Raw genomic sequence first — 13,627 nt, 5'->3', positions numbered from 1 at the left:
AGAAATCCACTATGCTACTAAAATGTAAACAAAAAACTAGCAATGACTTGCTACAAAACAGCAGATGTAGGACTTGAAGAGGTGAGAACAAAGAGACAACAGTTTGTGACAACTCAAGAGTCTTGAGAATTTTGAGGAATAGCAAGCAGTGCATTTCCAGGGTTTGGAAGAGTAAGGGAGAATGCAATTATCATTGATCTGTGAGGTAAAAACCAAGACATGGAGATTGTTAATTTCCATTTAGACTCAAATTGGATAATCTTCCCCTTTGAAAAATCCGGTTATTTTACCATAAAAGACATGTGGAAGAATGGTTATAATGTTTATCAGATGAACAAGTATTTAATTCATTCAGATACTGTCTCAGTGTCTTAGGATTTTAAAATCTAATTTTAAACTATTACTTTTAAACTACCTCTGCTCTAATCCATCTCTTGGAAAGCTGAATGAGAAATGACTAAGACAAGCTGCATCACTCTGTGTGGAAAAAACCAAATCTATGGAAGCATACAAATAAAATTAAACACTTCACAAAATCACAGAATGGTTTGGGTTGGAAGAGACCTTGAAGATCATCTCATTTCACCCCCTGCCATGGGCAGGGACACCTTCCACTGTCCCAGGTTGCTCCAAGCCCTGTCCAACCTGGCCTGGAACATTTCCAAGGATGGGGCACCACAGCTTATGCAATATATTTGTAGTGAAAGGCTTCACCCAGCAGTTTCATCCAATTGTTAGATTCTGCAGTTCATGACAAAGTGGATCACTACCAAGAATGGCAACACAGCTTTTAAGGAAAGATGGAATTCCATTTTGTTTATAGAGATCATGCCCTTCTAAAACATTATAAGAAATTACTAGAGAGAGAAAGAGTCAATAAACTTGCTTCCACTGGAGTCAGAGCAAGCAGTAATGGATTTAAATTGCTGTACTGGAAATTAGGGTTAGACATTTACAAAAACCTATCTACCTGCAAGGCTAATTAAACAATAAAACATACTGCCAATTGGAATCAGCAGTGTTATCTCCATCAGCACAGGCTTTTAAGAACAACTAGATGTGCACCATCAGAAATATTTTTAGCTACAGTTCATCCTGATGTGAAGCAGAAAAACAGACAAATGTTAAAAATCTTGTTTTCTACAACTGTATAAACAGTTTTCATTATTAGTGAACATATCCACAATAAATGGTAACAAGTGTGGATTTTTTTAATATTTTTGAAGTTCAAAGTACATTCATAATATTCTTCCTTCAGAAATCTATCCCTCCCTGTTCAATACAGCTCTTCAGAACTTAGTTTAATTTATGGCATGTGTTTTTTCTGCTCTGGGAGTTGCACAGTTACTATCAATTTTCTAAATGGAAAATCTCAGAATTTCATCATCCAGGAACACTGTACTTGCTTGTCATTCTTCTCCATTCTGTATTTACAGAACTGACACCAATGTTTGAGTGGGAGAGAAGTTGTTAATTTAAAAAGGAATCCAAGGAAGCAAATTGTTTATCACACACAGAAGGTGTCTGCTTGCCTTCACATATCTAAGCCACATAAAACAGGAATGTTATCTGAGCATGGTTCCAAGATAAAACCTCTCTCTCATTCCAAGATCCTTACAAAGCAACTTTTTAATAGAAGGTAACTTTCAGAGATGCAGAGGCATGAGATATGACTCAGTTAATGCAGCTTTAGCACCAAAATGGAAACTTCTATTGATCCAATGTAACTGGGGCTTGGTAAGCCCTGATTACCTCTCCACTGGTGCTCGACGCCATTCAGATTCCGGCTCCCCTCCTCTTCTCCAAGAGCTTTCTGACTCCCTGTCACCCCAACGAGATTCCTGCATGCCAAGAGAAATTATGAACATTCTCTTTGAATGTGTAAAACTAAGATTTTCAACATATAATTCACTCTTGAGCATGTTATGTCATAAAAACTCACTTGCCACACTGCAGAACACAACTATTACGAGTTTTGAGTAACTAAAGTGTGGCTTGAACTGACTTTATTGTTTCTGCTGTAGTTCAAACAAACATGGTTCCCCTTGTGCCACACACTTCACAGGCAGGGAAGGATGTATGCAAATACACTAAAAAGTTTATGAGAAGTGTATGAACAATTGAACAACAGCTACAGTCAGCCACAGCCACTACCTGTTGACACAAAAGAGATATTTTAACAGTTAAACTTTTCCTGGGCCTTTATACAACAGGAATGAACCTAAGTAATTATTTGCTTTTGTGCTTTCTGATCTCATCAGGAAATGTAACTGAATACACTGAAAGCTCTCTGTAGCAAGAACAATTTTGTTCCCACTACTCAGTGCACAGAAGAGATGAGGTATTAGTGATTCCCACAGGTTGCAAGGCAGACCAATAATCAATCTGTATTTTTTAAAAATAAAGTGTCTCTCTCCATTGCCAGACAAATCATTTAAATGGATTTTTATGCCTTAATTCCGGAACTAGTTATCCAAACCATCCTAAATACCTGATTTCACATAATCACACAACCTCTTTATAAGAAGGGTATTCCAGTTTTAAACCCCTCTTTGAAAAGTGCTTTTATTTGTCAATACAGCTTAACCAAGATCTTGTATATCCACTACTTTGTCTCCTTAAATTCTTTTGAAATTACTCCAAAAACCAACAGTGAGCAAAGAATCCCAAAACTGCAAATGGAATTTCTGGAGTGGTACAGGGATCTCTCTCAGAACCTGAGGCAGCTTTTCCATGTAATCAAGTACCCAAGACCTCTTATGTGAAAAATACCCATCATGATTATTTACTTGACAGACTGTCAAAACAATTTATACAAGCTGATAACTTATCTTCATAGTGTTCCTCAATGAAATATGTATTAAACAAAGAGAAAGGCTGTGGGGGATGAAATTTAAAACTAGTTCTCTTGAAAGGTAAGTTCTAAAAAAGTGGGAGTGTAGAAGGCTTATGGTACTTAGCTGCATTCTTTTAAACCATTAAACATTTCCAAATAATTTTGTTGTTTTATTTCTTGTTGGGTTGGGTAACACATTCTCCCAACCAAAGTTATATTTGTAAAGAGAAAGTTGCACACACATCTTGGGTTTATGTTATTGCATATTTCTTATAAAATACAAAACTATGCTTTTATGTTTAATCTGGAGGGAATTTTCCTTCAATATCCACTTGAATTTCTGACTTTTGCATGAGTTGCTGCACTTGCTTCCAACAGTTTTCCTTCTTTTTGCATTAAAGAAAATTTTGTCCAATATTCATTTTAGTCTTTATTAATTTAGTTTTCAAACAGCTTGGATATCTTAGTTTCAAAGTAATTTATTTTACTTTATTGCTAAACTAGAGATTCCAGATCCTGATGGTGAGCTGAAACTAAGTGACAGTAATTTAACTATTAAATTAGCCACTCACATTATAACTTAATAAATAAATAAATAAACTAACCTATGACTTTGCAATGCTGACACCTTATTTCAAATAAACTACTGAAGAAGGAGCAGTCAGAAAGAAACAAACCTGCAGGAATTACCCACCTTCCTTGAGAATGGGTCATCCAGCCCTCTCCTCTCCTCCTCTCGGCGGCGCTCTCTCTCCTCGATCTCCATTTCTCTCTGCCGTTTTTTCTTCTCCAGCTCCTCCAGCTTCTTGACCCTCTCCTGGTACTCCCGCTGCTCCTGCTCGCGCTTCTCGCGCTCGATGCGCTCCTTCTCCTCGCGCTCTGCACAGTTGGAGACACACAGAGAACTTGTTACCCACACAAATTCCGTTGCTTTGCTGTATCCACAGAGGGGCTCCACAACACAATCTCTCCCCTTGGACTCTATAAAAAATAAACACTTAAAAATAGAAGCATTTTGTGTGATGTGTTTAGCTAACCACAGAACCTGTTTTCTGCAAGTCGTCTAACTCAAAAGCAATAGGAAAAGATACATCCATTAATGAGACATCTTGAACAACTAGCAAGAAAGAAGTTCCAATACATGTATGTTAATTCAATGTACATACTCTAACTGTAGCAACCAAGATATCAGCAACTACCTCAAACATAGCAGAGAATCCCTCCTTTAGAAAAAGTCAAACAAAAAAAATCAGCTAAGAGTGTCAGAAATTTGATATTCATGGCCACTTCTGGTTTTGTTTGTTTTTTTAAATACTGCGTTGTGATGAGCTCTGAAGCATAAAATCTTCAACCTCCAACTGACAAATAGGGCAGAAATTCATCCTGCAGTTTGCCAATCACATCTTCTCCTCTAAAGTCCTGAAACAGGCTGTTAGGGCTATCAGACACAACAATTCACAAAGGATGTGAGTCGTTTACAATTTTGGAGCTCTTGATCTGACACCAATGTTCTTGTCTCTTTAAGATGTGCACAAACAAGTGGCCAGAACTCCAACTATAGGCTAAAATCAAAGACTCGTTTTTTCATTAGCCTCCCTTACTTTATCTCCTCCTTCACTCACGTCTAGGAGCTACAAAGCTTTACCTTCCTGTCTATGCTGCACAGGTAAGCAAGGAAGGTGCAACAACTGGAAGTTGGAAAGACTTTCTCCAAACTCATGAAACAGGAAAACCAGACACTAGCTGTGTTACAAAATGGGAAGGTTCAAGGATGCAAAGGATGAAGGATTCTCAATGCCACCTTTAAGCAGCTGCTCCTCCCGTAGCCTTTGCTCCTCCTCCTCCTTCTCCCTGTAGTAAGTGATGCGTCTCTCCTCTTTGCGCTGCTTCTTGCGTTCCTCCAGACGGTTCCGCCGCTCCTCTGCCAACCGCTCCTGGAACTGCTTCAGTTTATCCTGAAATGCCAACAAACACCTCAGAACACCACACTGTAATGTCTGAGAGCTAGGCAGTTACACAATTGGTAAATAAAGCTACACAGAAACTCAGAACAACTGCAACGTTAATTTTGTTCCATTGAAAAATGAGCCGTTTGGCATGCCAAACTCTTCTGTAGTTGATTTTGTATAAAAGAATATACTCTAGCATAGAAGAAAGACACAAACAAATCATCATGTACGGTATTAGTCCTGCTTTTTCAGAAAGGAATTGCCTAAATAATAATTTATCTGTACCCAAAACACATTACCCAAAATTTTCCCTATTATTGCAAAGAATCATATGCAGTTACTAATTTATATTAACATAACACCTCTTCTGCTTTTTTTTTGGTAAAGCCAGTTTTTACTGTCACATAGCCAAATACTCAAAGCTATAAACAGGCAGATACAGCTGCCTGCCTATATGACACCCAGTGATCCCTTACTAATACGTGTAATGAAATAAACAATTCACCCCTCTTTTATTTTTCATATTAGCTATGCCAGAAACTGCCAAAAACTTTGAATGATACTACCTAGGAACAGGTACAAGGAATTCAATTTAAAAGACAAAGCAGAAAAGAAGCAATTCCACAGTTCTGAACCATTTTAAATACTAATTTGTTTCTAGTTTGATGAAGAATCAGTTTTAGCTCCTCACTTTAGGGGTGTACTTTGTTAGCAATGCCACATCTCATGTACCTCATAAACTGTTCGTCGTGATGCCTTAAGCCTGGCTTCAAATAAATCTCTATCCTCCAACATCCTGGAGAGTCTGCTCTTGTGCTCAAGGGCTTTCTCACGCTCCAGCTGCAGGGTGGTGATCTGAAAACAGAAAATACACAAAGTATAACTTCACTATACATTTGGATTCAATCTACCCCAGCCACTAGAAGGTGAAATTTTCTCTTCCTCATTCAAAGCAAAGACAGAAGAAATTGCTGTCCACTAAAACAGTGAAATCACAAAGCTAACAATTTGTGAATTTGTGTAAAGACTTCAATCTTTATTTTTTGGAAAAAGAAAACAGTGCAAATACCACTATTTTTCATGCATTGCTAATGCACTTTATCAACTGAACAAAAAATTCTTACCCTTTCTTCTTCCTGTTGCTCCCACAGCTCCATATCATGCACTCTTTGTTCCTCATAGGCAGTCTTTATTAATGGAATTTCTTCCAAGCGCTTCGCTCTCTCAAAGTAGTCAATCTGAATAAAAACAACACATCTTTAGTGTGAGATAATGCACACATAAACCCCTGATTTCTGGAGACTTCTCCAATATAGCTGATATGTTATGGCAAAATAGCAAAAACCACACTGGACCATCTAAGGTCAGCCTAACCAAAAACCTGCCTCTACCACTGCAACTAAGTGTACTCCCAGGCAAGGATGCAGGAAGGGAGACAGGCACATCAAATTCTCTCTCAGCATCATCCATTTTCAGCTCCCAGCATTTCCTGTGTTAAAAGTATTTTTATATTTTAAACAGTGGGTTTCCTCTCTTGTCCTGAGCTCAAAGCTTTTCATATACAACAATGTACTTTGGAAAGAACTCCTGCATGCCTGTGGCTCACAGCATGAAGATCAAACTTCTACCTACAAACAGCTCTGAACACAGCTCCTGCTGGCTTCATTTGATGCTTCTCACTCCACTACCTGTTGCAGGCAGTGCAAGAACAATTGCTCCCACCAGCAGCTCTTACAACAGGTACACTCTTACAGACTGGCACCACATCCTCTCTCTAGAAATCTGACAGAGGGGAACTATTTTACACAGACAATATCCCCACAGAAGTTAATCTGCATCATTGATAATTCTTGTTGGCCTACTGACAAACTTTCAGTTCAGCCACATCCTTTTAAACAAAGAGACCAGAACTGCAGACAGCGCTCAAAATGCAGAGGCACCAAGTTCTCACTGCTGGCAAAGAATGTTAAGTTTGAAGTCCATCGTTTAATATGCAAAGCCAAAGGGAGAGGGATTCTTTCCCCAGCTTTCCCTCTATGAAGTTTTTTAATCTATCTAACCAGAACATAATTCAAAGACTTCCTTTTGTCACACTACTAAGTTGGGGTTTTTTGTGAAGAGCTTTGGAAAAAGCTTTTTTTTGAAATCAAACTTAGTTGCACCCATCAGATCAGCCTTGCTCATGTTTGCCTTGACAGCTTCAGAGAACTCTAAGAGGAAGCCCTTGCTAACATTCCTTTCATAGAAGCTGTGCTGACTTTCTCAGGTAGATCACATTCACTCAGGTGACTACTAATTCTACTGGTAATGTATTTTCTGCTCCTCTGTCCAGTGTAAGCAACAGCTCTACAGGCCTGCAGTGTCCAAGATCCTCACTGGAACCTTTTTAACTAACCTGCCACTTTCTACTTGCCATTTTTCTTTAAACCAGTTTTAAGTGACCCAAGTCACCAACTGTACCACAGAACCCCTGTTTCATTCCTGAATAGAGCAGGAAGCCCTGGCTGAGTTTCACCTTGCCCAGGTGATGAGTTTCTATTTATTACTACACATTTCTCACACTTTTATAGCTACCCACGTTTCAGACAGATCCTTTTCTGCCATCTAGGAGGGCTCTAGCAGTGGAGTTTCCTCTCTTTCAGTGAGGACTAACATCATTAATTTTGTTTCTCTGTCATGGGCTCCCCTTCTCTGAACATTTAACCTGTTTTGAACATTTTTTAATTACAAGTCTTCCCAACTAAGACTCAGTTCACATCCAGTTTAAGGATCCTTGTTCAAATTAACTCCATTAATCAGAACAGTAAATTTTGCACCAAAATCAGAGACCCAATTGGTATATAACACATTTACCTTTCTTGAGTTTCAAACATTTCCAACACCAGTATTATATATGTGTGTGTATGCACATATATGTATCAACACAGATCACATTCACTAAAAAACTGTATGGACATTTTTACCCTTCCTACTTTGTACCTTTTTCTCCTGATTCTTCAGTCGTTCCTGAAGTTCCTTCTTTTCTTTTTCCAGCTGTTCCACTTGTTTAGCCATAATAAAGTCAGGATCCAATTCTTCAAGATCCTACAACCAAGTAAAGTTATCAATACAAAAAGGAGACAAAACTCCCACAAAAGGTGGTCTTTATTCCCTCAAGTAAAAATGATCCTATCCAAACCCAGAACTAAAGTTTACTTAATTGTCTCATTTTTAGGAGAGACTGTAAGACTAGTTGCAGTACAAACCTATGAAACTCAGGTAGCCCAGCAATGTAACACTGAAATAACAAAATAACTCCCCACTGCAACAATAAATCCCCTACCTCAATATCAATATCTTTAAACGCTTTGGCTCCCAGTTCAGTCTTCTTAATCTGCTCCAAGCGCTCCCGAACAGTTTTCTTTTTGATCTGCTCATGCTCCTGCAGGATCCTCTCCTTCTCCCTCTCCTTTGCCTCCTGGCGCAGCCTCTCCTCCTCAGCTTTCCTCACTTTCTGCAGTTCTGCTTCCCTTTGTTCCAGCTCCTCCTTTTCTCTCTGGATGTTCAAACTTTCCAGGCGCTCCTTTCTCTCCTCTATGGTCTGACGGCGTGCGAGGATACGCTGGTGCTCCTTCCTGGAGTTCTTCAGGAAGGCAGTGACTGCCAGCTGATGCTGCTCTTCCTTCTCTTGCTGGATTGAAATTGAGAATAAGACAATGATGTAAACAGTCCTTCTTTGAAAAGGCAGTAAGCAAAGCAAGTGCTTCTCAAGGAAAAACACTAAGTTAATTCTATTCTCCCAACTTGCCAACTGAATGGAAGTACAGCTGTGGGGGCAAATCTAAGCAATCACTCATCCAAGTGGCATCCCAGGCAGTGCCAACTGCCCAGAACCATGTGCACATGGAGAAAGTTGTCTGTAAAACACAATATTCTGCAACATGGTTTGGGTATCACAATTTGGCATTTTCTGTCCAAAAATACTGTACACCCAGATGTTATTGATATTGAAATCTCTGACTGGAATGGGTGTGTGGGCCAATCTTGTTTGTCTCTATGTTTACAAACATATCACCACATGTACTGTATTTCACCAAAGTTATTCTTTTCAATTTTGTTATTTTCCAAACACACCAATAGAAGAAAAATGTATCCTAATTAACACAAAACACTATCAGTGAGATGATTAAAAAGCAAGTCAATGACTTAAACATTATATTTAAAAGCATTTTCATTACCTTATAAAAACCACTAGGCTACTAGACACTAGAACACAGACTGCTGCATAAGCAGCCTTCCCACCCCCAGCACTGCCCAGAGCACCCCACAGTTCTTGGTGGACATTCATGCTGTACACACAAGGAGGTGTCACTGTGCCAGCTCAGGGAGCTGCCCATTTCCATGAGTCCAGCCAAGCATTCAGCCCAAATCAGCTCCCACACTCCCCCAGCCATGCTACTCCTGAAATGTGAGCACACACGGGGTATTTTTAGTAACCTGTCACTTCTAGGGCACTCAGCAAAAACACTGAAACATCCATACTTTCCTGCAGATTTGCACACATTCAAAGCTAATTGGAGGGGCCAGAAACACCAAAGTAAAAAGCTTTAGACAAATTTAATGGCTTTGTGAATTATTAGAAATGTGACAAATTAAAAGCTTTTAAGCAACTGACAAAAATGGAAGGTTTTGACCTGAATAGTGAAGGAAAAAAAGGATATCAACTTGTTCTGTAGCTTCTCTAACATCACAGATTGATATTAACCTTGATACTGTTCTCCAATTTTACAAGTGTAATGACCACTAATGAGTTAAATGAGGAGGATTTATGTTTAATTCAGCTACTAACTGTACTTACATGTCAAGTCCAAGACTAATTGCCATTTCTATCCACAAATGTATAGTTAAAGCATGTTTTTTCTTTCAAAATAAAAATCTAATACCCATCACAAATCAAATATTTTTAAGGGAAAACCTGTATAAAAATATTTTTATCTTAAACACTATAAAATCACTAATGTATGTTCAAGCTAACATAATAAAGTGAGCATTGGGTGCCATGATACAGTTCTATGTTCTGCATTTAGATTTTAAGAATATCACTTAGTATTTCAATCTGTAGAGAATCTAACATAGACATGCTGCTATAAGCCTTTTTTTCCCTATGGAACAAATATCTAATTTGAAATCTTTCATAAACCTGAAACAAATGAAAAAATTACTGCTCTAGTAAAAGAAGTGAAGGTTTAATTTGCCACGACCAAAGCGTGTTGGAAATCTGAGACTGATTTACACCTTGCTGCTACAGAGCACTGGAAAACCTGAAATGTGAGTCTGACCTTGAAGCCAAGAGCCCCAGGGAGGAGGAAAAGAAGTGACAAAGACAGGTCAGCTCTTGAGCTGTGGGATGTTTGGTTCTATAAAGCTGCATTCCAGGTTTTTCACAACAACAGTTTCTCCAGGAAGAATAAATGAAGCAGGCTCTTGGATTTCCAAAAATGTATGCAAAACTTTAAACAAATCCTAGTTCTGTAGGCTCACATATTATCAGTTATTATTTGTTATATCCTAAACCAGGTATTTTCAAGACTGGAAATTTTAAACTCAGGCCTCTTGTGTACATTTTGTCATATTTTGATTATGACCAGAAACAACTAGCTGAGTGCTTTTAAGAATGACTTCTTTAAAAGCACAAAAAAACTGATTAGCACTAAGCGGAAAAAAAGGAAAGTAAAATGTATGTCTAATCTGAGAAAACACATTCATTGAAATATAAGCTTTGTCAACACTCTCCTAAGACTTTAAACGACTTACCATTAAGTGAGGAGGCTTAATGACTGCAAGAGCCTTAGCCAGAGCTGAGGACATGGCAGTCAGCTGGTTTCTGATCTGCTCAGAAGGCATGCTCTGCAGCTGAGGGCCCAGGGGAGCATCCTCTCTAGTACAGTAATTCAAATCTGAACCAAAACTCAGTGTCCGGGTTGTGTGATCAAGGCGAACCTTTGCAAAAATAGAAAAACAGGAAGAGAAAGGATTGTTTTTTATTGAACAATTTCTCTGTTGTCCTGCTTATGATCTCCACGAGTCAACAGAAGCTCTAAGCAGAAATAACTTTAAAAAAATGTTGCTATACCACTCAAATTAGTAGGAGAAAAAGAGCAATGTCAATGAAGGTTTATTTCTATGGTTTAGAAAAAAAAAACCCAAACAACAGAACCAAAATCATTGGAAGAGGCTGAACTTTCAATGATTCAATGAAGTTAGCACTGAAAGCCAAATCACTCTTGTCTCTTCCTCCACATTGTCAAGCAGTTCCTTTTTATCACATGCAATACACATGACCCCAGACACGACACAAAGTCTTTCACAGCCCTCACCTGTAGGTCACAATGCCTGGCTGCATCCACGATACAGCGCTCCAGCTGGAAGGCATCCACAAAGGGAACCAGGGTGCACAGCCGAGCAAACTCAATGCTTTGATAAATCTGGGCCACCTGAATGTGAACAGAAACATCAGTATTTTTCCTCAATAATAAGAAATCACAAGTAAAAGTTGTTGTACAGGCCTTAAAGTTAACTCGCTAAATTGTCAACAAATGAATGTATACACACGAACGTAGTTGCAAATACTGTTTGAGGATTCTGTTTCTGTACTGTATTCAGATTAAACCCCATTCCTGAATGGCTGCTTTGTATGAAGGAGACTGGCAGCAGTAACTACATCCAGCTATGCTGCTAATTAGCCTTCAACTATTTCTTTAGCACACCAGAAATAACACTGCTCATCACTGGTAATGAAAGCAGGTCAATGAAATGTGCATTTTATAAAAAAAACCTTAAGATACAAATGCAATTTAAAAAAAAAGAAACTAAAAACCAAAGTGAAAGACTTCCCTCCCTGACATTACTCCAAAGAGAAGTAATGAAGAAAATCTAGAGAGGATTACTACACCACTGTACCCCACTATCAAGTATAGCTACTATAGCTGTATTTAAATTATGCACAAACTGAAGATATGGGTTATATATCATAAAAATGTGTTTGAAAGTCAAACAGTCTTCTATTTGAAAGAAAGAAAAATTATTTCGGCATTAAAGTTTCCAACCTAATCTTCCTCCAAAGCAAATTCTAACTTATGTATACTTAGGAACATACACTATCTTTACTCATACCTGCTGCAGAAGGCGAAGGATGGTGTTGTTTTGCAGGTGAGGAATGTACAGCTGCAGCTCAGGCTCCTTCTCAGCTTGGTCCTTCACCCAGTTCAGAACCTATCAAAAGCCTGAAAAGTTACTCTATCTGCATTGACCTGTACAAACTTCACCATTAAAGTTACATTTCTGGTTTACACTCTTAAAACAAGAGCACTTCTGTCCAGATCCTTTTTACTGAAGTGCATCCTTTGATCAGAACACTTACAGTTACAAAGGAGAGCTGACAGTTTTTGTATGAAGGCGACTGACAGTACTGGCAACATTTACCACACTGCTAATTTACCTTCAAGTTCTTTTTAGCACCTCAAATATCTTTGTTCCCACTATCAAAGAAAAAGAACATGATGTGCTTCATCAGCTGCAGAATTTACACTAATCTAATCAACAGCTCTCACATTATTCTACCTCCCAACACTCTACCTTTTAATAGTAAAACCAGTCATTGGTTCATCTTTCCACTTAGCATACAACCCACTTGCCAGCATGTGCCCACGTGTGCACACAGTATTCTTATTTTGCACCTTTAAACAAAATTAACTCAGTATCATCTCCACCAACAAAACCTTCTGACACATTCCCAAAACTCTGCACTTTTATGGAGCCCTCTGAATAGCACCCAAAAGACCTGAGTGAATTTTCATTCTATTTCAGTGACCTGTGCACATGTCATGGTGATGGAACTTCACCAAATAAGGCTACTACTGAAAAATCAGGCAACAGCTGGTTGATATTTACCACAAATCAATATTGAAAAAACAGACTATTAGTCAAGACCAATTACTACACACAAAAGAGCTACAAAAACCTTACCTTGCTGACACGGGCACTCAACTTGAGGGGGTGAAAGTCTACTTCAAGCCAATTGTAAAGTTCTTTCACTTCTGGGACAACATATTGCACTACATTGAACCTGACCTACAGTCAACAAAAAAATTCCAAAGATCTCAATATAAATACAGTATTAACCAATAGTTAATGCTTTAAGAATTTCATATTCAACAAGTTAAACAGGAAACAGATGTGGTTTTTAATAAAGGAAACTAGGTATTTTTCATGACATTCTTAACTGCAGTGACAGTAATTCTACACTACATCAATTAAATGTAGTTAAAAATGGAAAAGTGGACAAAAAACAAACAATCTAAACAGACTAGAGTACCATCCTCAGCCATTTCTAAGACACAAGCCTACTACACAAACATAGGCCCACATCCAAACTAAAACCACACATCCCTGTTCATTATTAAATTTCTGAAGCCTTAAATTGTGGGTTTGAGGCAGACTGAAGAGTACTGCAAAAAGAATTAATTCAAATTGTAAAATGAGCTTTGAACCTAAATTTTAGATATGAGTGTGAATGACTGCAAGAAATTCAAACATTCTCTGAAAATACCCATTACTTAATGTCTAATTTGTTCATGAACATTAGGGGAGGTCTGAGGATAGATAAATCTAACATCCCTTCAAATTAAACACATGGAAGTTTTCATAATCACTTAGATCCATATGGTCCAACATTTGACATCTGGCCTGTGCTTATCCAAAACACATTTAAAACAGAAAAATAAGCACTTGGTTCAGTTAAGTACACACTTCAGAGTTGGAAAAAAACCCCAAAGTTCTAGATTCTAACATGTCTCAGACCCCC

The 13,627-nt window shown here is 38.3% G+C and overlaps 1 protein-coding gene and 1 non-coding gene across 2 annotated transcripts in view; both read right to left on the bottom strand.

Annotated features, from left to right (window-relative positions):
• EIF3A (eukaryotic translation initiation factor 3 subunit A) overlaps positions 1 to 13,627 on the bottom strand; it is a 29,060-nt gene that overhangs the window by 6,424 nt on the left and 9,009 nt on the right. The window contains exons 8-18 of the mRNA XM_059476741.1: positions 12,790 to 12,894; positions 11,938 to 12,036; positions 11,142 to 11,258; positions 10,579 to 10,764; positions 8,108 to 8,455; positions 7,765 to 7,869; positions 5,910 to 6,023; positions 5,518 to 5,640; positions 4,638 to 4,791; positions 3,531 to 3,715; positions 1,753 to 1,841 (exon numbers count right to left, since the gene is read on the bottom strand). Coding sequence (XP_059332724.1) covers positions 1,753 to 1,841; positions 3,531 to 3,715; positions 4,638 to 4,791; positions 5,518 to 5,640; positions 5,910 to 6,023; positions 7,765 to 7,869; positions 8,108 to 8,455; positions 10,579 to 10,764; positions 11,142 to 11,258; positions 11,938 to 12,036; positions 12,790 to 12,894 — 1,625 coding nt within the window. The remainder of the gene's footprint in view (positions 1 to 1,752; positions 1,842 to 3,530; positions 3,716 to 4,637; positions 4,792 to 5,517; positions 5,641 to 5,909; positions 6,024 to 7,764; positions 7,870 to 8,107; positions 8,456 to 10,578; positions 10,765 to 11,141; positions 11,259 to 11,937; positions 12,037 to 12,789; positions 12,895 to 13,627) is intronic.
• Positions 11,453 to 11,585, bottom strand: LOC132076558 (small nucleolar RNA SNORA19). The gene has a single exon (XR_009418939.1). It is a non-coding gene; the product is annotated as a small nucleolar RNA SNORA19 (small nucleolar RNA).

The sequence above is a fragment of the Ammospiza nelsoni genome, chromosome 8, assembly GCF_027579445.1.
Source record: "Ammospiza nelsoni isolate bAmmNel1 chromosome 8, bAmmNel1.pri, whole genome shotgun sequence".
NCBI classification, from domain to species: Eukaryota; Metazoa; Chordata; class Aves; order Passeriformes; family Passerellidae; genus Ammospiza; species Ammospiza nelsoni.
This window is presented reverse-complemented; position numbering and strand designations above follow the sequence as displayed.